This window comes from Fulvia fulva, chromosome 1, assembly GCF_020509005.1.
Source record: "Fulvia fulva chromosome 1, complete sequence".
Classification (NCBI taxonomy): domain Eukaryota; kingdom Fungi; phylum Ascomycota; class Dothideomycetes; order Mycosphaerellales; family Mycosphaerellaceae; genus Fulvia; species Fulvia fulva.
Genome location: NC_063012.1, coordinates 3,191,622 through 3,217,706, shown reverse-complemented (window position 1 = coordinate 3,217,706; position 26,085 = coordinate 3,191,622). Strand labels below are relative to the sequence as shown.

The window sequence follows — 26,085 nt, the reverse complement described above, 5'->3', positions numbered from 1 at the left end:
GCCTTAGAGTCCCCCTCTCTTCTAGGTACCTAGGTCCTTCGGGGTATTAAGGGCAATTACGTTACTCGCTATCAAGTCGAGTACTTCGTCGGCTATAGGGTGCGGCTATATAAGGCTTTCCTAGGAAGGCTAGTAAATGTTAAAGTCTCCTACTACGATATGGCACCCTTGTCTCTTAAGCGCACTATCTAGGTGTCTATAGACCCCTAGGTCGCGGCTAGACCTCGAGGCTAGCGGTTGTATATATAGGTTGTGTATCTAGGTACTACCTACGTAGAGAGAGGTAATATCACCCCCGCCTTCTTCGTCTACGTAGTACACTACCTCCTAGTCGAATTCTAGTATGTCCTTACTAATATAGAAGTACGTACGGGGTCTACCGTCGCCTCGTAGGCATGTCGTATAGCTTAGTAACTTATAGGTCGTTAGTCTCTTATAGTACGGGTTAATCTATACCTCCTAAATTACTAGGACGTAGTAGACGTACGGGTCCGCCTCGTGTAGGAAATAGTTCTAGACTATGTCCTTGCTATAGTTAACGTTATACTAGATAATACTAAGCGTATCGAGGCTAGTTATCGGCATCGATAATTATTTCCTCTATAGCGTCCTATATCCTACTACCTTATACGTCCGAGTCTATACCTATCGGCTATATACTAAAGGGGAGCCGGGCCTAGTGAGATTCCCTCGCCGTAGCTAGTAGAGTACGTAGCCTCCCGTACGCCCTAGGTTACGTATCCTTTATATCGTTCCCGGCCCTAGGGCGCTTATACCCGACCGCCGCTAGCTAGTTCCGGTATAGGCTAGCCTCGCGGTCGCCGTAGAACCTTAGGGCGACGGTTCTGTTTATAATTGCCTTGTTTTTCGCTAGTTTCCGCTATAGGCATTCCGTACTATACGATAGGTAGTACCCCGGACAGTTCGCGTACCGTCTCGTAGTCGATATATAGTCCCTAGATATATAGTCTCCTATATAGTTCGAGTAGGCCTACTTGTTTATATACGTATAGGTTTAGTGTCTATACTGTTAGTATTTAAAGTATTAGAGGACACGAAAGGATAAGGAGTGCTTTTCTACTATCTTAAGGCTATATTGCTAGACTAGGCCTTGTTCTATCGCTAGATCCGCCGCTTTCGTGTCTTATAGCTATACTATTAGCGCCGAGGCCTTCTTGCCTTCTAGCTATTTCCTATAGAGCCAAGTCGCCTTCTAGATTAGAGAGTTAAGAGTGACCGGGTTGTCCTCTTAGAGAGCGCGTAGGTGACCCTAGTTAGTTAGGTCAAACTCCTTAGGCATATCGTAGACTAGGATCGTAAATTGTTTCGTTAAGACCTTCGCTAATGCCGTAACCTTAGATACCTACTATAGCTATGCCTCTAGGTGCCTCCTAGTAGTAGTAGAGCTAGTATAGATCTATAGAGTGCCGTTAGACTATTAGTTCACTACAACTACCCCTAGTTAGTTAATTCGTTAGGCGAGCTCCTTATTTAATAGCTTCGTAACTTCGGCCTAGTCTTCCTTTACTATAATACGGATCGTAACTACATCGTACGTTAGGTAGGGGCCTAGTATCGATGCCGCGACCGATGCCTAGCTATAGGGGTGTTAATTCCGGGTAGCCTTATTAATCGCCTAGGACGTCGTCCTTATTTCTTATTGCCCTCGGTAATACGATAGTATAAGCGCCGTACGTAGCTAAGTGATTATTACCTATAGAGACCGGTATAGGAGCTAATTATTACTTTCTATACTTTTTGCGTCCTCTATAAGTTGCTACTAGTTGTCTTAGGGGAGCTTCGCCTATAGAGCCGTAGGCGCCGTTAGTACCGTAGCCTAGGCTACTATTACCTAGGAGTTGCCTAATGTAGCTAGGCACCACCGCGGCGTTTAGAGCTAAAGAAACAGGGTGAAGAAAACTTCAAGCTGTCTAGATTAAATAAGGTAGAACTCCCTTAATGCCTCGTATTACCGTTCGGCCTCTATAACTGACCCGTAACCTTTTAGTCGTATATTAATAAGGTTCTATAGGAACATCTAGATAACTTTATATTAGTATATCTAGATGACGTCCTTATCTTTAGCGATACTCTAGAGGAACACGTCGAATACGTACGAAAGGTATTAATTAAGCTACGAGATACCGGGCTTACTATTAATCTCGATAAGTCCGAGTTCTTCTAGGAACGTATAAAATATCCAGGCCTTATTATTATACCCTAGGGCATCGAGATAGACCCGGAGAAATTGGAATGTATATAAACCTAGGAAGTACTAACTAATCTTAAGGATGTCTAAGCCTTCCTAGGATTCGCGAACTTCTACCGTAGGTTTATTAAGGCCTTCTCTTATATTACATCCGTATTAACTAACCTAACGAAGTTAGATAGGCCTAGCAATTATAAGAACCGTAGAATTAACTGGACTAATAATTGCTAGAGCGCATTCGAGGCGTTAAAAGTAGCGTTTAGTAAGGCGGGTATACTAGTATACTATATACCGGGTAGATAGACCGTCGTCGAGACTAACTCCTTAGACTTTATTAATATAGGTGTACTCTTATAATACGACGAGTAGGGAGTATTATATCCTATAGCTTTCTATTCGAAGAAGCTAAGCCCCTAGGAGTATAATTACGAGATCTACGATAAGGAACTCCTCGCGATTATTAAAGCATTCGAAGAGTAGCGCCCGGAGCTTACGTACGGAGTAGACGAGAACGGCGATCTAGTTAAAGTGTTTATAGACTATAAGAACCTCGAATATTTTATGACTACGAAGTAGCTAAATCGCCGATAAGCGTAATAGGTAGAATTTCTATTACAATTCAACTTCTAGATTATATACCGCCTAGGTATATAAGGAATAAAGCTAGATAGCCTAACGAGACGTAGCTAGGACCTTCCGTAGGGAGTGGACGATCCGAGAAATTAGTACTAGTATTAGACATTACTTCCGCTAGAGCGATTCCTTAAGATCGACTCTATACGAGCTACTATCGAAGATACGCCCGAAGAAGAAGAGACGACGACTCCCCTAAATCCTGAAGTAATCAAGTTTATTCTAGAACTAGAATAGGTACTATAGACATAGCTAGTACTAGCTTAGGAAGTATAGACTACGAATAAAGCCGAAGTCGAAGCTGAACTCGAGTACCGTATAACGACTACTTACGCCCTAGACTAAGAACTTAAGGCGGTAATTAAGATACTACGGAAAGATAGTACTATCCCTCTACTCTTATAGAAGGCGAAGATACACCCTACGTACTATAAGATGGATAGTAATATATTATATATACGAAACTAGTACGATAGCTAGAGCCTATAGGTACCTAATAACTAGGCCTAACGGACTCGGCTTATTAGAATAAATTATAACGCTCTAGTAGTAGGATATCTAGGACGAGCTCGAACCTATAAACTCGTAGCACGAGAATTCTACTAGCCTAGGTTAGTAAGATTAGTACGTAGATATACCGCGAATTACCGTATATACCGTACGACTAAATCTCTATACTCCTAGCTACCTAGATTATTGTACCTACTTTTAGTACTAGACCGACCTTAGAGGTATATCGCGGTAGACTTCGTAGTCGGACTTCCTTATAGCACCCTCGATAGTATAACCTATAACAATATTATAACCGTAATAGATAGGCTAACGAAGGAAGTCGAGCTGATTCCGATCGGAGCGATAACTATATAGAATGCGGCAAGACTTTTCCTTAAGTATATATTCTCCCGACGCGGATTTCCTAATACTATTACTTTAGACCGCGGCAAATAATAGGTTACTACCTTCTAGAAGAAACTTTATAAGATGCTTTATACAAGTCGTAAGCTAAGTTCTTTATACTACCTAGAAACTAATAGACAGTCGGAACGTACTAACTAAGCAATAGAATAGTATCTCCGTATGTTTACTAACGAGGTATAAGATGACTAGGCAGAATAGCTTTATCTAGCTTAGTTCGTAATTAATAACTACCTTTCTAAAACTACTAGTATGTCGCTATTCTACGCTACTTTAGGCTATAACCCTAAGTTTATAGAGCGCGTAGACCTAAGCGCTAGAAAAGAGGGAGGACTAACTACTCTCTAGCGACTAGATACGCGATCGGCTAAAGCCTTCGTACGCCGGATTTACGACCTTTATAAGCACCTTTAAGAAACTATACGGATATTATAAGCTCTCTAAGCTAAGGTAGTAAACCGCTACCGAAGCATCCCGCTAGACTATAAAGTAGGCGACTAGGTGTACCTAAGTACTAAGAACATCCGTACGACTCGACTATCTAAGAAGCTCGATAGAAGATACGCTAGTCCGTACTAGATTATAGAAGTTATACTAGCTAAACTCTTATATAAACTAAGATTGTCGGACGCTATAGTAGGACTCGATAACTGCTTTTATACCTCGTTACTTTAGCGAGCCGATCATCCCGACTTCCTACTACTCGAAGGCTAGTATCTAGTACTACTACCGCTAATAACTATCGAGCCCGATACTACCGAAGCCGATATAGTCGCTAATATAGTCGTAATACCTATATATATATATAAGGTAGAGAAGATCTTAGATATATATACCCGTAAGCGAGTAGGCAAAGTGAAGAAGGGGTAGAAGCGTAAAGTCGTCACTTAGTACAAGGTAAAATAGCTTAGATATTAGAATGAGGAGGATAGTAAGACCTAGTAACCGGCTAAGAACATGTTTAAACACATAGCCGCCGCTATTATAAACTTTTACTATAGTCGGCTAGAGTTATCTACGCCTATAGGCTTTGTAGCTCTATCTAATTAGGTCCCCCTAAGTATTTCTCGAAGGGAGCCGGTCGCGGATAGGCTAGTTATAGATAGGCTAGATACAGATATATTACTAGACAATAACAAGGTATTAGAGGATAATTAGACTTTCGTACGGTTATAGAGTAGTACGGGCAAGTCGCCGTATAAGATAGATAACGCTTAGAGGACTAAGACGCGTTTTAAGAGGGAGGGTACTATCACGGGTAGCCCGCGACCCCTCACTATAGCTACGTTAGCCCGGGTAAACCGCGGACCTTCCGTATCGGGTTAGCGCGGCTTAGCTTTACTTTATAACTTCGCCGCGCCTCGCGCTCCTCTTTCGTAGCTTCGTAGAATAACAACTCTCTTATTCGGACCCTATAGTACGCGCGCCCTTATATATTTAATCTATAGGTAGTAATAAACAAGCTTAATATTAAGCTACGTACGCTAACCCCTCTAGCTCCGGACTCTACCCCTTAGGAGTCGAAGACACTACGAACTATAAAAGAATTCGACTCTTAGTCGATACTAGTAATAAACAAAATGCGTGCCCGGGTAGGTTTATTGCTAAACTCGTTATAGGAAGAGGTATATTAGCTTATAAAAGGGAGTAGAGAGATAGCGTATTAGATAGCTCTTATATAAAGCGAGATTAGTAAGCTACGTAAGTCTAACGAGGCCCTTATATAGCGGAAAGCACGAAAGCGCAAGTATATTTAGTCTAGAGGGTCTCTAATCTTCGATAAGGCGTCGTAATTAATACCTCTAGAGGATACTAGGAGGTAGGAAGTGATTAGAGAGTCGCTAGATAGTGTTTAGCTAGTACTAAGGCTACGACGCTATAAGCGATATAGCGAGTCGGGGTATAACGTACGTACCTATTAAGTAGACTTGCTAGATAGCGAAGAATCTAAAGAGGAATTGTCCTCCTAGTAACGATTCTATAGGATATCGTCGTATTAAGATACCGTCGTAATTAAAGTAGAAGTAGTATAGTTCTTAGTAAAAGTAGCCCGCTCGGTAGTATAGCCCGCTCGGTAGTATAGCCCGCTCGGTAGTATAGCCCGCTCGGTAGTATAGCCCGCTCGGTAGTAAAGTACGTTATAGTAATATAATAATTATATAGTATAACGTAAATAAGAGTAAGGATAAGGTATAACGCTACTTCCTATAGAAGCTCGACCTACTATAGTACTACGTTATCGTAATATAAGAACTATAGATCAACCTATATATAGAGTTCCTAGCTATATATAATAATAAGAGATACTATAAAGTGATTACGGGCGAACGGGGAGTAACGCTAAGGATATATATCTACGTTAGTAAGACGATAGACCTCGATATATAGGAGACTATACTATAACTATAGTAAGGAAGACGAGGCGACTTAATATTAATCTAGATTACTATATCCTAAGGACCTATCTAGATCTATAGCGTCTATAACCTACTACCGTAGAGCCGTACGAGTAAGGAAATAGGGACCCTTACCTACCTAGAGAAGGCCCTATACTAAGGACTATAATACGTACTCTTAGGCGACCTTAACCTCTACTACCCCTATTAGGTGTTACGAGGCTATAGTAGGCGAGTATAGTAGTAGTTTATTAACGAAGTCGATAGCTAAAGAGAGAAGGTAGTTCTAAGAGAGAGAGGGCTTCTTAAGGGAAGCCGAGGTCGCGCTCGGGCCGAGCTTAGTCATCAAAGTCACGTGATTACAAGTCACGTGACCCGATCCGAATCCTCTACTTACGGAGCTACCGTGATACTACCCCCCCTTAAGACACGTTCGTCTCGAAGCGTATATCCTTAAACCTTCCTTAATACGTACGCGAAGGCTTTATTATCCTCTATATCTATCGTACCCTCTAGTAGCTTAACTATATAAGCCTACGTCGTTAAATCTAGTCCTCCGCGGTTAGCGCCGTTAGCCTATCCCTTACTATAGCTTATATAGCCGGTACGAGCGTATAAAGGTATAGCCGAGCTAGTATTCTCGCTTAGATAATTACTAGAAGTAGGTACTAGTATAACCCCCCTATTATAGCCTATAGTAACATTATAAGGCGTATAGTTAGTCGGAGGTAGAGCTATATCGCCGGTACTACAAAGTAGTCGTACGAATAAAGTTACCTAAGACGCTAGATCTATAGCGTATATATCTACTTCGGCTAAGTATCTATTAAGGTTACGTAGCCTCTTCTTTAGTACCTAGTCCTATAGCGGATAGAAGTTAACTAGTATAGACTTGTCTTAGTTATTATACTTAAAATCTACGACTACCTTCGGTATATCCTTATATATTACGCTCGCGGGCTCCTATATCGGCTTATAATATCCTTACTATTTCACTAGTATAGTAATACCTCTACCCTTAGGCTTTGAATCTAGAATACGCTCTACTATCTAGGTCTAGAAAGTGTTTCTAGTATTATCGGTAACCTCGATCGGCGGGGGTAGCGTATTATCTTCCGGGTCTACTAGGCGAAGTAGGTTCGAGTAGAACGAGTTATATACGCGGATAGTGTCTAGTAACGTAATACGGTAAGCGTTCTTACCTAATATAGCTATAACGGTTACTAGGCCGAACTACTTAACGTCTAGCTTCTTCGCGGGTCTAGAGGACTTCTAGTTCTTAGTATTAATATAGACGCGGTCGCCTACCTAGTATTACGGAGGGACTATACGATATATATTAGTATTATCTATTTATAATCATCGATCTCTACGCTAAAACACGACATATTCGAAAGCTCTTATTAAGTCTATTCTAACGATATATAAAGCAGGCCACTGCCCCTAGGACTAAGGGAGTTCTACCTTATTTAATCTAGATAGCTTGAAGCTCTCTTCACCCTATTTCTTTAGCTCTAAACGCCGCGGAGGTGCCTAGCTACATTAGGCAACTCCTAGGTAATAGTAGCCTAGGCTACGGTACTAACGGCGCCTACGGCTCTATAGGCGAAGCTCCCCTAAGACAACTAGTAGCAACTTATAGAGGACGCAAAAAGTATAGAAAGTAATAATTAGCTCCTATACCGGTCTCTATAGGTAATAATCACTTAGCTACGTACGGCGCTTATACTATCGTATTACCGAGGGCAATAAGAAATAAGGACGACGTCCTAGGCGATTAATAAGGCTACCCGGAATTAACACCCCTATAGCTAGGCATCGGTCGCGGCATCGATACTAGGCCCCTACCTAACGTACGATGTAGTTACGATCCGTATTATAGTAAAGGAAGACTAGGCCGAAGTTACGAAGCTATTAAATAAGGAGCTCGCCTAACGAATTAACTAACTAGGGGTAGTTGTAGTGAACTAATAGTCTAACGGCACTCTATAGATCTATACTAGCTCTACTACTACTAGGAGGCACCTAGAGGCATAGCTATAGTAGGTATCTAAGGTTACGGCATTAGCGAAGGTCTTAACGAAACAATTTACGATCCTAGTCTACGATATGCCTAAGGAGTTTGACCTAACTAACTAGGGTCACCTACGCGCTCTCTAAGAGGACAACCCGGTCACTCTTAACTCTCTAATCTAGAAGGCGACTTGGCTCTATAGGAAATAGCTAGAAGGCAAGAAGGCCTCGGCGCTAATAGTATAGCTATAAGACACGAAAGCGGCGGATCTAGCGATAGAACAAGGCCTAGTCTAGCAATATAGCCTTAAGATAGTAGAAAAGCACTCCTTATCCTTTCGTGTCCTCTAATACTTTAAATACTAACAGTATAGACACTAAACCTATACGTATATAAACAAGTAGGCCTACTCGAACTATATAGGAGACTATATATCTAGGGACTATATATCGACTACGAGACGGTACGCGAACTGTCCGGGGTACTACCTATCGTATAGTACGGAATGCCTATAGCGGAAACTAGCGAAAAACAAGGCAATTATAAACAGAACCGTCGCCCTAAGGTTCTACGGCGACCGCGAGGCTAGCCTATACCGGAACTAGCTAGCGGCGGTCGGGTATAAGCGCCCTAGGGCCGGGAACGATATAAAGGATACGTAACCTAGGGCGTACGGGAGGCTACGTACTCTACTAGCTACGGCGAGGGAATCTCACTAGGCCCGGCTCCCCTTTAGTATATAGCCGATAGGTATAGACTCGGACGTATAAGGTAGTAGGATATAGGACGCTATAGAGGAAATAATTATCGATGCCGATAACTAGCCTCGATACGCTTAGTATTATCTAGTATAACGTTAACTATAGCAAGGACATAGTCTAGAACTATTTCCTACACGAGGCGGACCCGTACGTCTACTACGTCCTAGTAATTTAGGAGGTATAGATTAACCCGTACTATAAGAGACTAACGACCTATAAGTTACTAAGCTATACGACATGCCTACGAGGCGACGGTAGACCCCGTACGTACTTCTATATTAGTAAGGACATACTAGAATTCGACTAGGAGGTAGTGTACTACGTAGACGAAGAAGGCGGGGGTGATATTACCTCTCTCTACGTAGGTAGTACCTAGATACACAACCTATATATACAACCGCTAGCCTCGAGGTCTAGCCGCGACCTAGGGGTCTATAGACACCTAGATAGTGCGCTTAAGAGACAAGGGTGCCATATCGTAGTAGGAGACTTTAACATTTACTAGCCTTCCTAGGAAAGCCTTATATAGCCGCACCCTATAGCCGACGAAGTACTCGACTTGATAGCGAGTAACGTAATTGCCCTTAATACCCCGAAGGACCTAGGTACCTAGAAGAGAGGGGGACTCTAAGGCACGATCGACCTCTCCTAGACCCTAGATAGCTACTACTATACGGTAACCTACTATAGGATCGAACATAAACTCGAGGCATCGTTAGACTATATACTAGTTAGGACCTCTATTACGATATAGATATAACGTATACTAGCGAGAACCCCTAAGCTAAACTAGGGAAAGGCCTACTAGGCTAATATCTAGGCGTACCTCGATAACTCCGAGAGGCTAGTCTAGATTACGTAGTAGTAATATAATAGTAAAGACGAGATAGACGAGGTAGTCTAAGGGTTAATAGACGAAATAAGAAAAGCGACCTTACTTTACGTTCCGCTTACCTAACTAACGATATAGTCTAAACTATACTAGACGCCGAAGTGTACTACGGTAGTAAGAGAAGTAAGGAGAGCCCGCCGGGTATAGACGAGTAGCTATAGCGAGGAGGTCTAGAACGTATATAGGGAGGTATACTAATAGAAGAAAGCTATAATACGGAGGGAGAAAGTAGTCGGCTAGAGAGCTATAGTAGAAGAAATCGCCGGTAAGCTAGCGAGGATATAGAAGCTAGTAAAATAGGCCCGATAGGACCCTATATAGGGCCCCTTCTTCTCTATCCTAGCGCTATAATCGCCTAGTAGCCCGTTTAGCGACCCCGAGGCTAAGGCGCGTCTACTAGCTAGTAAGTTCTTCCTGCTCCTAGTCGAGGCTAATCTAAGCAATATAAACAGCTCTACTCCCCTAGCCCCTAGTATCGCGGTCTAATAGGAGGGGTCCGAGGGAGAAGTTGCCGCTATACTTAGGAAGTTACCGGCGAAGAAAGCCCCGGGGCCGGATAGGATCCTAAACGAGCTACTAAAGAAGTATAGAGATCAACTAGCCCTAGTAGTCGTAGCGATCTTTAACGCCTACCTATAGACCGGATACTACCCGATAGTATTTAAACAATCGACGATAGTAGTCCTACGTAAGCCGTAAAAGGAAGACTATACGTAGGTAAAGTCGTACCGCCTAATTACGCTCCTTAATACTCTTAGGAAGGCGCTTAAGAAGCTAGTTATAACGAGACTCTCCGAGGCGGTAGAGGAACACTCCCTACTCCCGGACACCTAGATAGGTACGCGCCTATAGCGATCGACGCTATCCGCGATAGAACTCTTTACCTCTTAGATAAAGGCTATCTAGTATAAGAATAGGGACAGGGTAGCATCCTTACTTAGTCTAGACATATCGGGAGCCTTCGACTACGTGTTATACCCGCGGCTACTCTATATCCTAAGGTCGAAAGGACTCCCTAAGTAGCTTATTAACTTCGTACGGTTCTACCTCTAAAACCGTAGTACGTCGATCCTAGTCGGTTAGTATAAAAGCCTATTTTAAGTAGTCTATACTAGAATCCCGTAAGGCTTAACGCTAGTACCTATCCTATTCCTCTTCTTTATAGCGACGCTACTCCTAGCCCTAGAATCCTAGAACACCGCTACGAGCGGCTTCGTAGACGACACGAACATCCTAGCGTAGTCTTCCTCGACTAAGGAGAACTATAGGCTACTAGAAGAGAAGCATAAGATCTACGAGGACTAGGCTAGGAGGCACGGGGCTCGGTTTGCCCTAGAAAAGTACAATCTAATACACTTTACGCGCCGGCTACGGTTCTATAATATATAAGCTTCTATCTAGATATAGGGGTATACGACTAACCCGGTAAATCAGCTTAGGATCCTCGGACTATAGGTAGACCCGGCGCTACGGTAGAGGAAGCACGTATAGGCAATATTACGGAAAGCTAAACAGAATATAGTATTATACTAGAGGCTCACTACGTCTATATAGGGGGCGGACTTTCGGTAGTTACGACTTCTATATACGGCTATTATACGACTAGTCCTTACCTATAGTAGCTAAGTATAGTCCTTAGGTAAGAGGGCCTACCTATTAAAGGTACTCGTCGCGCCGTTAGCGAAGATCTAAAACTAATACCTAAGGAAGGTTACCGGGGTATATAATTCGATACTAATAAGGATGCTTAAGTACGAGACTACTATACCGCCGATCGACCTATATATCTAGGGACTACGGACCTCCTACTTAGGCAAGTCGGCATAGTACCTAGTATAGAAGGTCATCGCTAGTATAGTCGTAAGGGCCCGCGAATTAGTACTAGCGTATAAGGGCATTCGACCCGGAAACGAGCCGAACTACCGGGTAAGGGACGAATAGCTAGTAATATAATAGGAAGGTAAGAAATTGTTTATAGAGTAACTATAGAAAGAGAGGTAGAACAACTAGGTTGTAGGGCATAGTGGACGCCCTTAGCTAGCGGGATAACCTAAGGAATAGTTAGCTACGAAATCCGCGGTTAAGTACCCCCCGAAGCTTATCTACTACCGCCTTACGAGGGTATAGAGTAGTATAGTAACCTAACTACGAAGCGAATATATCGGCCTCTAGGGGTACCTATTATAGAGGAAGGTTCTAGAATATACGAATACTAGCTACCCCTACGGCTATTACTCCTAGAACGTACGGTACGTACTCCTCGTCTATCCGAGGTAGTCGCTAGGAAGGGGGGAGTAGATAGTAAAGGCGAGGAACTAGACGATTAGGGTACTTCTTAATAACGTTAAGGACCTACGGCGTATTACGAACTAGATACTAGAGAAGGGCTAGCTAGAACAGTACCGCCTAGTAGGAGTAGTATAGGAAGAGAGGACACGACGTAGCGCGACGAGACCGGCTAGGAGCGGGGGCTAACGGGGTAGTGATATAGACTACGTACATTTAGAGGGAAAGCTAAACTAGATAAGGAGTAGTCGGGGGCGGGAAGGGTTTTCACCTATTCGGGTTTCCCTTTATATATAACAATAGATATATACCTATATAGGCCGAATAGGGTCCTAGAATAGGGGAATAACAAATCTATCTATCTATTTAGCTCGTTAGCTTTCTATAACGCCGCTCTATCTAGGATAGCTTAGCGATAGTTAACCTCGAGTCTTCGGAGCGTATATAATATAGCTTCCGGTCAGTTTTAAACTTAATAACGTAAGGAAGCCGAGTCGAGTATACTTAGCTAATCGAGAGGAATACGTAAGGTCGAGCTTAGGCCTTAGCTATCCGTAATATCGACCGCGAAGTCCTAGCGAGCCTTATCCTACTCTCCGTTAGCCTTCCGATAGGTAGTAATATCCGAGTCTCGAATAAGATCCGCGAGGTAGAAGTAGTCCGGAATCTCCTATATCCGATTACCTTCTTCCTCCTCTTCTAGTAACTCGTCGAGGATCGCCCGCTACTATTCGGCGTACTTAGTAGGATCGAGTCTAACTATCTTGTCGTCTAACTACGTATATTCGTCGGCTCGGGTAAAGAGTTCTAAGTTTTGAGTAAGTCTAGCTAGGCGACTAATACGTTAAGTATTATCGCCGCTATAGCCGTTTACTCTAGCTATAATATAAGTTATACCTTAAGCGGCGGCTTCTAAGAAAAGAGCACTACGCTACCTATCGCTAGTACTAAGGAAGTCGCTATATATCGCGACTTCCGAAGATACGCGATATCGCGGCTTCGAGTACGCGGAGTCGCGGCTTTTTTTGTAAGCGGCGCTATATATAGTAGCATCCTTATTATAGAGCTATCGAAGTGTTACGAGGCTATAGTAGGCGAGTATAGTAGTGGTTTATTAACGAAGTCGATAGCTAAAGAGAGAAGGTAGTTCTAAGAGAGAGAGGGCTTCTTAAGGGAAGCCGAGGTCGCGCTCGGGCCGAGCTTAGTCATCAAAGTCACGTGATTACAAGTCACGTGACCCGATCCGAATCTTCCACTTGCAAAGCTGCCGTGACAGTAGGGGCTCGACTTTACTGCCCTATATACGTTCCTAGGAGGATAGCTACTCGATATAACTACACGATACGGAATAGCTCTAGTAACCCTAAAGAGAATAGAGACGTAGAAGGCACGTATAAGTACGAGCATAATCGACCTATACTTCCTATTATAGGAACTTAAGGAAAGACTAGTTAACTACCGGCTAAACTACGTACTGGAAGCATCCTCTAACTAAATCCCTATATAGATAACGCGGAACGATCAACCCCTGAGGACTCGGAATGGCGACGACGGCGACGGAAAGAGACAGAGAACGAGGAGGAGATGAATGGGGAATGCTTTGTAGAAAGGCAGAGGAGATAGTAGTGGCAGAAGAGGGACAATTCCCAGAAAGAGCACTAAAAGGGGTAATAAGTGAGCTCCTCGGGGGACTGAAAGCACTCAAACAACAAACAGGAACTACGATTAATAGAGTAATCGAAGCGACAAGAAACACCTTCTAGAAAGACCCAAGGCTGGCCCAAGGCCTAAAGACATATGCTGTAGTAGCAACGAGCCCCCCACTAGCCCCCCAAAGCACGGTAGTCCGCATACATATCACAGACCAGCAGGAGAAGGAAGAGGTAGGCAAGATGACAGGAAGGGAGATAGTAGAAAAGCTTGGGATGAAGGAGGTAGTAGGAGCAAAGGCAGACAATAGAGGGGTAAGACTGTTTACAGCCCACACACAGGACAAGAAGACCCTAGAGATGAACAAGGAATGGACACTAAAGATTGGCAAGACAGCAAAGGTCTCCCATCAGCAATACATAGTCATTGCACATAGAATCCCAAGATCCTTCAACATATAAGAAGACATGCCAAGCCTTCAGAGACAAAACCAAGCAACAGTCCCAGGACTACAGATCATAAAAGTGGCATGGGTCAGGAAGAAGATTGAAGAGACTAAGAAGGCCTCATCTCTCATCTTATGGGTAGGAACTGCAGCCCAGGCAAACAAGGTTCTAGACCAAGGACTATTCTGGGACTACGAGAGACTTGAAGCAGAGATACATCAGAGTAACCACAGAGTCCTCCAATGTTTTAAGTGTCAACAGTATGGCAATATTGCCCCAAAGTGTAACAGACCTACACTAGTCTGCTCCCACTGTGCTGGTGATCACGTAACCCAGGAGTGCCAGAAGAAGAAGGAAGACACGAGATGTGCAGCTTGCGGAAGGAAACATCCAGCATGGTCAAACCAATGTCTAGCTAGACTTGCAGCCCAGTGGAAGGCGAGGGAAGCAAGAGTAACAACTCCTACAAGATTCTTAGTGGGGGAAAAAGACCAGCCAGCAAGGACCTTTCACCCAAACAAGAGACTAAGGCCGCAAGATGAGCTGATACCTGCAATGGGGAGGCCAACACACCTGTTCAGAGCAGGACAAAGCAATAGACAGATGAAGATACACCAGATGATAGGGAGCCAGCGGGAGGAGTCGGAACAGATAGAGCAACAAAGCCAGGAGAACCAGCCCTATAACCAACCACATGACCAGCCAGACACACCCATGTCCTAATGCCTCACACCAACAAGCTAACCATCATTCAGTACAATGTCAATAAAAGCAAGGACAAGGTCTAGAGGAGCTTCCTGCAAGCCCTGGACCCAGAGGTACACCACATTGTGGCAATACAAGAACCATGGATTAGCCCACATACCAGAATCCCCTTAACAGTGAAGAGCCCAGAGTATCACTCAGTGGTCAACAGAACAGAGGGATTCCCAAGGTCCTGCATCTACATCAGCAAGAAGGTGTCAACTGAGGACTGGCAAGCCTTGCCAAGGGCTGACAGGGACATTACCACAATACAACTAACGACATCACATGGCCAGATCCTGGTCCACAGTGTGTATAACCCACCCCCAGAGTCTAGGAGTAGCACACAGCTAAACACATTGGAAAGACTTCCAGAGGCAATAAGTCAACAAGCCCAGAACATAGTGGTTGGGGACTTCAACCTCCATCACCCAACATGGGGATCAGACTTCTCCCCAGCACACCACTTCCTAGCAGGCAGGCTTATTAGCCAGATGGAGACAGCCCAGCTAGGCCTAGTCACACCAAAGGGAACACAAACATAGGCAAGAAACAACAGCTCTAGCACACTAGACCTGTGTTTTATGTCCCATGCCCTGACACAGAAGGTGGAGAGTTGCAAAGTGAGTAGCCACCTTGAGTCCTCATCGGATCACCTCCCAATCCAGACGGACATCCAGCTCACGGTTGAGGAAGAGAGGGAGCCAGAAGAGAAGCTCAACTGGAAAAAGGCCAACTGGTCACTAGTGCAGGAACAGCTAGAGGGTGAACTTGAATGGGTGAACATAGACAACTTGTACACAACAGAGGGGATTGACCAGGCTGCCACACAACTAGTGACAGCCATAGAGAGAGCAGCCCAAGCCCACATACCCAAGAAGAGGTGATCACTATACCAGAAGACATACTGGACACATAAATGCACAACCAAGGTCAAGGACGCAAGAAGGGCAAGGAGAAGATGGGAGCAACAACGTACCCAGGCCAATTGGGAGACCTATAACAATGCCTGCCAAGCCAAGAAAGCACAGATTAGGAGGGACAAACAGCAAGAATGGAGGTCCACTGTTGGGATGATCACAGAACATCCAGAACAAATCTGGAGGCTAGCTAAGTGGGCAAGGAAGCCCGAAGATGAGAAGAACTCCCTACCCCAGTTTCCCCTGATACAAGACCAGAGAGGACAGGTGCAAACCACTCTTAAGGGGAAGGCAGAGGCATTTGCAAGCCATTTCTTTGGGACCCAGGTGGAGGCAGATCTCAGCAACATCCCAGGAGCTCACATCCCACAACCAAGAGAGGCTAGCTGGCATGTAGATGCTAAGGAGATTGAGGGAGTCATTAAGAAACTCAAGGGAAACAAGGCCCCAGGCCCGGACAAGATCCCTAACTGCTACCTGAAGGCATGTAGAGACCTTATCACCCCAGTACTGGCACCAATCTTCACCTAATGTATGGCACAAGGCTATTGCCCAGGGATCTTCAAACAATCCCTCACATGTGTCCTAAGGAAACCCCAGAAAGAGGACTACACCAAACTAAAGTCATATAGGCCAATTGCATTGCTGAACACAATAGGAAAGCTCCTTGAAAAGATCATTGCTCAGAGGCTTACAGAGATTGTGGAGGAACATAACCTCCTCCCAGCAACACAGATGGGGGGCAGGAGAAAGAGATCCACCCTTACAGCAGTGGAGCTAATTACAGAACAGATAAGACACATCTGGCACTATAGCAACAATAGAGTAGCATCACTGCTCTCACTTGACATATCAGGAGCCTTCGACAATGTCTCCTATACTAGGCTCATCCACATCCTAAAACAGAAGGCTATCCCAACATAGATCGTCACATTTGTGCAATCATTCCTCCAAAACAGAACAACCCAAATCCTCCTTGGAACCTACAAGGCCCTACAGACACCAATAGCACGCACAGGGATCCCACAAGGATCCACACTCTCACCAATCCTCTTCCTCCTCTTTATGGGAGACCTAATGCCACTCCTGGAGACAACAAACACTACAGCATCAGGATTTATAGATAACATAAACATCCTAGTATGGTCAGACTCCACAGAACACAACTGCAACCTCCTCGAGGAAAGACATAAACAGTGCGAGAAATGGGCAAGGGAACACGGGGCAAAATTTGCACTAGACAAGTACCAGCTTATCCACTTCAGCAGGGCAAAGACAAAACACAATTTGCAGGCAACAGTACAGATCCAGGGCTTTGAAACTCACCCTACACAGGAACTCAGGGTCCTAGGGATATGGCTGGACCCAAAGCTTAGCTGGGGTCCACAGGTAAAGAAGGCTCAGGCAAGAGCAGACACAAACAGACAGTCTATAGAAAGGCTTACAGCCTCCACATAGGGCGCAACCTTCTCTAAGGCAAGGATCATGTACAAGGCTATTGTCAAACCTGCAATGATGTATAGAGCAGCAGTCTGGGCAGCAGCAAAGCACACCCTAAAGAGGATTGAGGAACCCCTTAACAGAGCCCAAGCAGCCTGCCTGAAGAGAGTACTTAGGGCCTACAAGTCAACTCCCTACAAGACATTGGAAATGGAGTCAGGAACTGCTCCTATCGAAGAATACCTCTAAGGCCTAAGGAGCCAATATGCAGGCAGGACATCTGCATACCAAGTACAGGGAGCCATCTAAGCAGCCACACTAAAGATCAGAACCCAATGTACAAGGAAGAGGAGACCCAACAGGCCACACATGATCCCACAAAAGGAAAGAGACCTTGCAACATTTCAAGAGATCACGGCAGCCCTTGAACAAGGGGAGGCCCACAGAGGCCAAGCCAGCTCAAGAGACAAAGACAAGAAGAAACAAAGCCAAGCTGAGCAAATTGCAGGATACCTCTGGGAAAAAAACTGGAGCCAACAGCACGTAAGACCAGGGGCCCCACTAGCAGCAAGAACATTTGGAAGGTACAACTACTACATCTACAAGGACCTGAAGAGGGCAGAAGCAAGTATAGCCATCCAGATCCGTTCTGAGCACATTGGGCTTAGGGCATACTTGCATCAAAGAAGAGTCCCAGGACATGAATCCAAGAGCTGCCCATGTGGCTACCTGTCCCAGAACCCGGAGCACATGGTCCTAGTCTGCAAGGAGTGGGTCAGAGGGAGGAGTCTATGGAGAGCAAAGGCAAGAGATAGGCAGTACCAAGCCATTATCAAGAACAAACGAGACATACAAAGGGTAACAAGGTGAATCCTGTCGGAGAACTACCTTGAACAGTTCTCTCTTGTAGTGGAAACAGAGAGATGGGTTGAGAAGAGGGAGGAAGAGAGAAAGGAGGAGGAGATAAGGAGGAGGATAGAGGAACAGGGAATGAAGAGGAGGACAGAACTAGGGCCGCGGGCAAGGTAGTCACAGGGTAAAAACCATGACACTAGCGCACCCTAAAGGGAGGGAAACGGGAAGAACAAGAGAAGGACAAATCCAAGGAGAGGGAGAGGAGGTTTTCACCCGTTACTCGGGTTTCCTACCTACATAAATATACTCTATAGCGAGAGACCTGCATGGTCCAAGAGGCACCAAAACAGGCAAATGAATAATCTATCTATCTATTAATATTAGTAAAGTCCTTAGGCTCGTATATTACTCGTAGAGTAGTATCTACCCTTCGATCTTCCTCGAGCCTCCTTATAACCTAAGTATTAGAAGTAGGTAGAAATAGATACCGCTTACTATATCGAATACGGTTACTAATAATATGAGTAAGATTATAGAGTAGATTGATAAGTGAGGGCTACTACTACTAAGTAATGGGCGGAGCTATAACGATAATCGGAAGGATAAATATACATTAATCTAGTAATACGGTTATACGGAAGGTAATTATACCTTAGCTAACGATATAATAGGTATAGAGATTGTAGCTTACACTAACGGATACATCTCGGTGTGTCTTACGGCAACGAATATCCGATAGGGTAGTGTCCGGAAGCTAAAAATCTACGCTAGGACATTATATCAGAAGCCGCCGCATCGCGTCGCACATTATTGAAATCTTGGAGATAGAGTTTAAGCTATGCAAGGGCACGATCTGATCGTGCAGATCAAGCAAGAGCTAGACTTAGTCCAGGCAAGCGCGATCGGGTCTTTGATCAAGATTCGATCAACCACCGTTCCGAACTTCGTGCATCCTGTTCGTCATGGACACCAAGCATAATCGACTGCGTCCTGGTGACATCACGCGGAGCCTTACATGTATGGTTTGGGAGCCCGCGATACTATTACGAGGCTGGGTGTAGACATACAAAGAGTAGGTCCTAGTCCACCTTTTGTACCACTCCATGAGGAAAGAGACCAGCACGATCGTTTCGCGTAGCGAGTATCATCAAGTCACTCTCGTCGAAACCCCACATTCTACATACTCTGTCACATCTTGTTATACGATGCCTCCGAAGGGCAAGTACACTGATCCGAACTTGAGGGATCAAGTCAAGGAAGAGATCCAGGAAAGCGACAAGGGCGGACAACCTGGACAATGGAGCGCTCGAAAGGTAAGCTCGACCTTGCGGCGATGGATTATGTCTAACGATGTAGTAGGCTCAAATGATGGCCAAGGAGTACAAGAATCGCGGAGGAGGCTATACTACCGACAAGGACCAGAAGGATGAGTCTCAGAAGCACCTCGACAACTGGACCGGTGAAGAATGGCAGACGAAAGAAGGCTCTGGCAGTGCCAAGAAAGACGATGGCACTGAAAAGCGTTATCTGCCCAGGAAGGCTTGGGAGAACATGTCTGAGCAAGAGAAGGAGGATACAGATCAGAAGAAGCAGGAAGGCAGTAAGGAGGGCAAGCAATATGTTGCCAACACTGACAAGGCCAACGAGAGCAGGAAAAAGGCTGCGGACGAAAATCATGAGAAGAATGGCAGTAGCAAGTCCGACAAGAGCCAAAGCAACGGCCAAAAGCAGTCTCAAAACAAGACCCCAAAGAATAACCAAGGCGACCAGAAGAACGGAGAGAAGAATGATGACGACAACGGTAACCAAGCCGATGAGAACGGCAACCCAGAGGGAGAGGAAGATTATGTTGACGACGGTGAAGCTGATGTTGACATGTGTGGAAATGAAGAAGTCGAAGGTGAAGCTGGTGCCGCAGACAACCACAACGATGTTCATGAAGACGATGAAATCGACGAGGATCAAGAGAATGATCCTCAAGCCGGCGACAAGCGCAAAGGTGGCAAGCAGTCCAACGGGTCTTCTAAGAAGCAGAAGGATAACTCGGGTAACAGCAAGAACAAGTCTAACACAGGCGACGGAACTGTGGGCTCCAAGCACATGAAAGACGAAGCTCCAGCACAGCAGGGTTCCGCCGATCGTCTGCCAAAGGAAGGACAGGATGCGCATTGGAAGGCTCTGCCTGGCTTCGTTGACGGCAAGGTGGTCGAGGTGCTTACCGAGGGTAAGAAAGTTGACGGAAAGGATGTCAAAGCGTCAGAGAAAGATCCTAAGATTGTGCTGAAATCGAATTCGAGCGGCAAGACGTGCGTGCATAAGCCCGAGGCATGCTACTACGATTAGACGAAGTAGGATTCTTGTTTGAGTAGCAATTCTTTTGTATGACAGCGAAGCTTGTAAGCAATACTGTTGGTCTTATACTCACGCCTTATCGTAGGATAGTTGCGTGCTGTGTTGCCGCAGTTTCACAGCGCAGTGACCTTTACCAGCCTGGTACCTCCTTCAGCTTACACCACAGGCCGCCCTTAGGCTTGCTCGTCACACCGCCCTTGATTTCAGGCTCACCCGTTGCAAGAGGGCTACCTACCTCAAAGGTGGTCTCATACCTCCCGATCCAAGCAGCCAGAATGCACGCAAACTCAGCTTGTGCAAATTTCTGCCCGATGCAGCTGCGAGGACCGTGTAGGAAAGTCAAGAACGCGTAGTTTGACTCGGCACTTCCTTTAGCATTGGCTTTGCCATCAGCATTCAGCCAACGCTCTGGCTTGAACTCCATGGCATCTTCACCCCAAAGATGCTTTGAGGTGTTGATGGCCCACGGACACAGGATGACAGTCATGCCTCTGGGAATTGCCTCGCCAGCAATAACTGTGTCGCGGTCGGCAACTCGCATTGTCATCGATACTGGCGCCCATAGCCGCAGGACTTCTGAGCACACTGCTTGCAAGTAGTGACAATCGTCGATCTGACTGGCTGTGATTTCGTCGTTTAGTGTCGGAATACTGGTTCGTATCTTGTCACGAAGCTTTTGTTGAACGTCGGGATGTTTGCACAGCATGAGCATTGCCCAGATCATAGCTGTAGCGGTGGTTTCGTGTCCGGCGACCTGAAAGAAAGGGAAATTGGCGTCGTTTTCCAGAAAGGAAGTAGAAGCCAGTTCTTGTCACGCAGCATGGCTTCTGTATGTAACCTTACTTACCAGAAACGTCATCATTTGGTTCACGAGCTCTTCATCTTTGAAACCGCCTGACTCGAGTGCTACAGAAAGAATGTCGACTTCTGCTCTGCCCTTCTCTGAATCTAGAGCTTGGTGCTTCTTCGATATCAGATCACGGCAAACTTGTTTGATGTAGGCATTAGCCTCGTTGAGCTCGTGGTTTCGCTTGATCGGGAGCCTGCTCACGAGCCAGAACGGCAAAAAGATGCCCAGTAGTTGCAGAATGCGTCCAGTCCTGCCAGGGTTGAAGATATCGCGATACGTTCGGTTCAACTTATTGTCGGGGTCCTGGAGCGAATTGAAATCCTGCCCCATGCCACTGAGCCCGATAATGTCAAGAGTAGCACGGCTCGACCAGCTGCCTACATCAACAGCACCAGCCTCGTGCTGCTGCGGGCTCGCGTCTTCCGCGTCTTTGTCCGACACATGCTTCTCTGAGACCGATTCGCCAGACTTCGATGCCGCGGCCAGACACCTGACGAGCTCCCTGGACTTGTTCCAGAACACGGGATAAATGTCCTTTACGTGCCTGAAGGCAAATGCTGGCATAAGGTTCTTCCGCTGTAGCTTGTGCTCATCGCCCTCAGCAAGCAAAATACCGATGCCCAAAATCTTTCCCAGCCCGTTACGAAACTGCGGCGGCTTGACAAAATCGTAGTTCTTCGTGACTAGAACCTCTCCCAAGGCAGCTGGCGTAGTAACGAGAACTCTCTCCCGGAACCAGACTGAATAGCTAATCAGGCCGTTGTTGGTCACATTTTCGGTCCAGGTACGCATCGGCACACCCGAGGGCTCTTTCATGATGCGTCCTGTTTGGCCCCATAGCCAATGTGGATTTGGAGCTTGTGGTAGGTGTCGCAGCGGGCTTACGAAGCGTGGATAGAGCAATATGTTATAAAGCTGATAACCGAAGAACTGGGCAAGGAACAGTAGCAGAGCTGTCTTGATGGTGCCAAATGAGTACTGTGGCGCGTACCATTGGAGGAGAAGCGACGCAGCGTTCGCCATAGCGAACATCTGCAGAGCTACACCCATGCTGGTTGATGTGCCGGCTGTGGTAGCACAAGGTGGCGTGACAGTGAGGAGAGCGAGAGGGAGCCAAAGGGGTGGAAGAAGAAGTTGGCTACCTCTGGCGATATCTTATGAGATTATCGAAGACATCGTTCATGTTGACCAGATGGTGTTGCCTCCAGCAGCAGAGTTGTGATTCGCCGGTTCGCTGAAGAAGTGTGGTGGCTTGAAACCATGACGACGCCGCTCGAGTGCCTGGAAAGACGGAACCGGGACAACAGAAACGCCGCTTCCGGTCTATCTTCAACACCTCCTTCGACCACATCCTTCTCGTCACAGACACTGCCTGGCCAATTTGAGGCACGCCACTGGAATAGCCTCTCATTCACTGACAACACCATCTCAACAACGGCGAGTCTCGACAGCTCATCCGCAGGCACAATGGTAGCTTGGAAATGCATGGTCAGCCCGTCGTTCCTACTGGAGCATATGTCGTGTAGTCGCTGTTTGGAAGAGCGCTCATCATATCACACAGTAACCATGTCGATGCCTTGTATGACTACAGAGTTCCACCACAGAGAGGGCGGTCCGGGAGGAGGGGGGGGTCAATGACCCACTCATCGCCATTCGCTCGTTCCTCTACCACAGCGTTCGTGGTATTCTCCGACGCCCAGAGCTTAGTTCATGCTATTGTATTCTTACCATTCCGTCCGAATCAGAGGTAGTGTCCAGCAATGAAGAAGCTTTTACTGCCAAAGCCTGCTTGGTGCTCGAAGCATGAAGCCGAGGACCAAGGCCATATTCATCGGAACAGACGGTCCCACCATAACGACGCCAGCTCTCAGGCATGCTGCATTGTGACCGACCACGCACGCTCAATTTCGCCCCGCGTATAGCATCTCGCCTCCTGAGACCGCTATCACGAGCAAAGCCATGCCATTTTGACAGTTCCATATACACCGACGACACCCTTTACGGATGTCTCCTCCTCGAGGTGGAAGCAACAGTTCCACGAGCAGCAGTGAAGGCTAGATACGGCCGAGCCGACCACAATTGCGACAATGGGCGATGCTGTACAATTGTTTGCTACTCCCCAGCTATATGTCAGTTGTCAGGCGCTGGAGAGTCACGCAACTCGTGCGCTGGTTGGCAGTCTGCACGCGTGTGCTAGAACCTGCCGCTCCTCGATATAAGAACTTTGTGCGGTCCGTGTCATCTTTAGCCCAAGGACAACCTCCATCGACTGCCACATCGACCTCGTGCAAGAAAGAGAGACACCAGCCCGTGGAACAATAACATCGATTTGACGTTCCAGGACTTCAACCCACGACGACGACTACAACATGGCACCACAGCCGCCTAATTACCAGCCGCTTTTTGAACCGAACGTCAGCGGACCATCAACATCGGCGACACCTGCGGTCGCAGCGCCGACACCGAATTCGCGTCACAGAGTGATAATGCAATGGGTACGACTTAAGAGTAGATAGCATCGCCTGTTCCACACAGGTCTGGGCATATCTGCTGAAACATTATCACGTGGTCTCCGAGTATCGCTAATATTTTTCTGTTTGGTAGGAGAAGGAAAGCAAGATCAAGACCTGCAAATGCAAGATCTGTGATGGGCGTGTCAAGAAGTTCTGCCACCGCTGCCGAAGCTGTGGCAGGCGCATTTGCTCTGAATGTAGCGAGGAAGAAGGACAAAGCGTCGCAATCTACAAGGAGATAGCTCGCGACTATCTACAGGATGGCTGCTGGTGTGGATTCCGTTCGAACTTCAACTCCGCTTTTCGAGATCGCATACCACAGGCTTCGGCGACTAAGCCTGTTGTGACACCTGCACCGGTAGAGAGCAAGAAGAGAAAGAGAAAGCAGTCCATCAAGGCCAGTGCTGATGATGAGCCCTCCACAGGTGCCAGACTTGAGCTGGCAGGTCCAAATGACAGCCACGTCGAGCACGTGCCCTCAGTCCAGGCAGAATCCTCCGCGAGATCGCACGAAGACGATCGAGCGCCTGACCAGGATGCAGAGGGTCTACATATATCATCGTCCCGTGGGCCAGCAAATGTGTCCCGAGGGGATGCTATATCAGACGACGAGACATCTCAGGAGCCTGCAGCAAAGAAAGTAAAGATCGCGCCACTGAAAGAAGTACACCAGTCAGAAGCGCGGCAGAAAGTGCTCGAGCCCATTCCGCCGCCGACAGAAGAGGTACCTGCGCCCGGACATACTTCTGCTGTCATACCGCTGGAGACCGTCAAGTCTTCCGAGCTAGCGGCACAGGAGATGAAGAGCGTCAAGAGAGCATCAAGAAGGCCCAACGCATGCGATCCTGAGAATATCCAAGCTTCGGACGTACCAAGAGCCACCAGCTCGCGCAAGAAGCAGGGAAAGGAGCCAGAGCCACGGAATATCGTCATCATCGGTGCAGGTGTCATAGGCATGTTCATCGCGCTCGAGCTTGCCAAGGGTGCATATGCCAGTGGCGAGAAGCAGCTCATCACCGTAGTGGACATCAACACCAGGCCCTGTTCTCTCGCGTCGGGACAATGTGCTGGCTTCCTCACAGTGCGCAACATGCCAGGGTCCTGGTTGCCTTTGGTCGACGCAGCAGCACCAATCTGGGGTGATCTGATAGACTCCGAGGAATTCCGCAATGCCGTTGGGTTCAGGCATGAAGTCTTCACCCCCGCCGAGACTGGCAACAAGCGCGGTCATCCGACTTCGTGGCTGAACGATGCTCTCCGCAAGAAAGTGGTACACGATGAGGACAGCCTGGGCTTACTGAACAGCATAAGCCTGGCCATGTGGCTTAAGAATCAGTGTGAAGGTTACGGCGTAGTCTTTCGCTTCAACAGCCACCCCACCAAAGTCGCGCAAGATCGAGCTGGCAACATCACTGGTGTAAAGATCCAGAGTGTTGATGCCGATGCTGCTACTGCGGAAGCGTTGAAATGCTCACATCTGGTGCTAGCGGCTGGACCTTTCACGAAAACGCTCTTTCACCAGCTGTTCCCAAGCAGTCCAGCACACCTTGGAAATCGAGTCCACACCACAGAGTGGCTAGAAATAGCGCATCCCAGTATGGTAATGGAGCAGGAGGCTGGAGTCATGATCCCTGGTCCCACAGCCGAGGATGACGCTTTCGTAGGAGACGTAGGTTTCGTCGTGGACCCATCAAAGCAGGCGCTAAAGATATCCTGCTCGCGAAAACCTGCTCGTGCCAGCGAGCTGAAACAGCGTGATGCTCTGGAAAGACGGCACACCAGCGCTGCAGCACTAAGTGAAGTCGCCGACAGGCACCTCAATCCCGCAAAAGCCGTCATTGGTGATCAGAGCAAGATCATAGCGCATGGCCTGGCGTACGTCAGCACAGGTCCTGGCCGTGCTCCGGTCATCGGGCGAGTGCGACCACAGCTCTTAGATCCGACCAGTGACTCAGCCGATGGTGGCACCGTATGGCTTTGCTACGGTTTTGGCAACCTCGGGACCACGGTCGCTCCTGGGGTGGGCGCCGCAGTTGCAGAGAATTTATATAGGGGCCATCCTACGATCGACTTAGGCGACTTCGCAGTCCTGCACAAGCTGTAAGTAGAGTGTGGATTGGCGTCCAGCTAAGGTCTCTCACATTGGAGCGAGGGCGACACGGGAAACCTGCACCATGTCCCGATCCTTGTTTATAGATCTGGACCTTTT

The 26,085-nt window shown here is 46.7% G+C and overlaps 3 protein-coding genes across 3 annotated transcripts; 2 read left to right on the top strand and 1 right to left on the bottom strand.

Annotated features, from left to right (window-relative positions):
- Window positions 1–19,264: 19,264 nt before the first annotated feature.
- CLAFUR5_00659 (uncharacterized protein) lies at window positions 19,265–20,504 on the top strand (the record flags this gene model as incomplete). The annotated part of the gene is made up of 2 exons (XM_047899807.1): window positions 19,265–19,474; window positions 19,521–20,504. The coding sequence occupies 2 exons, from the start codon at window positions 19,265–19,267 to the stop codon at window positions 20,502–20,504; spliced, it is 1,194 nt and encodes a 397-aa protein (XP_047755408.1).
- A 139-nt stretch (window positions 20,505–20,643) lies between these two features.
- On the bottom strand, window positions 20,644–22,413 carry CLAFUR5_00658 (Cytochrome P450 monooxygenase ALT8; the record flags this gene model as incomplete). Its single annotated transcript, XM_047899806.1, has 2 exons — window positions 20,644–21,267; window positions 21,361–22,413. 2 exons carry the CDS (start codon window positions 22,411–22,413, stop codon window positions 20,644–20,646), a joined length of 1,677 nt encoding a protein of 558 aa, XP_047755409.1.
- A 1,319-nt stretch (window positions 22,414–23,732) lies between these two features.
- On the top strand, window positions 23,733–25,980 carry CLAFUR5_00657 (uncharacterized protein; the record flags this gene model as incomplete). The annotated part of the gene is made up of 2 exons (XM_047899805.1): window positions 23,733–23,858; window positions 23,968–25,980. The coding sequence occupies 2 exons, from the start codon at window positions 23,733–23,735 to the stop codon at window positions 25,978–25,980; spliced, it is 2,139 nt and encodes a 712-aa protein (XP_047755398.1).
- Between the last annotated feature and the right edge of the window lie 105 nt (window positions 25,981–26,085).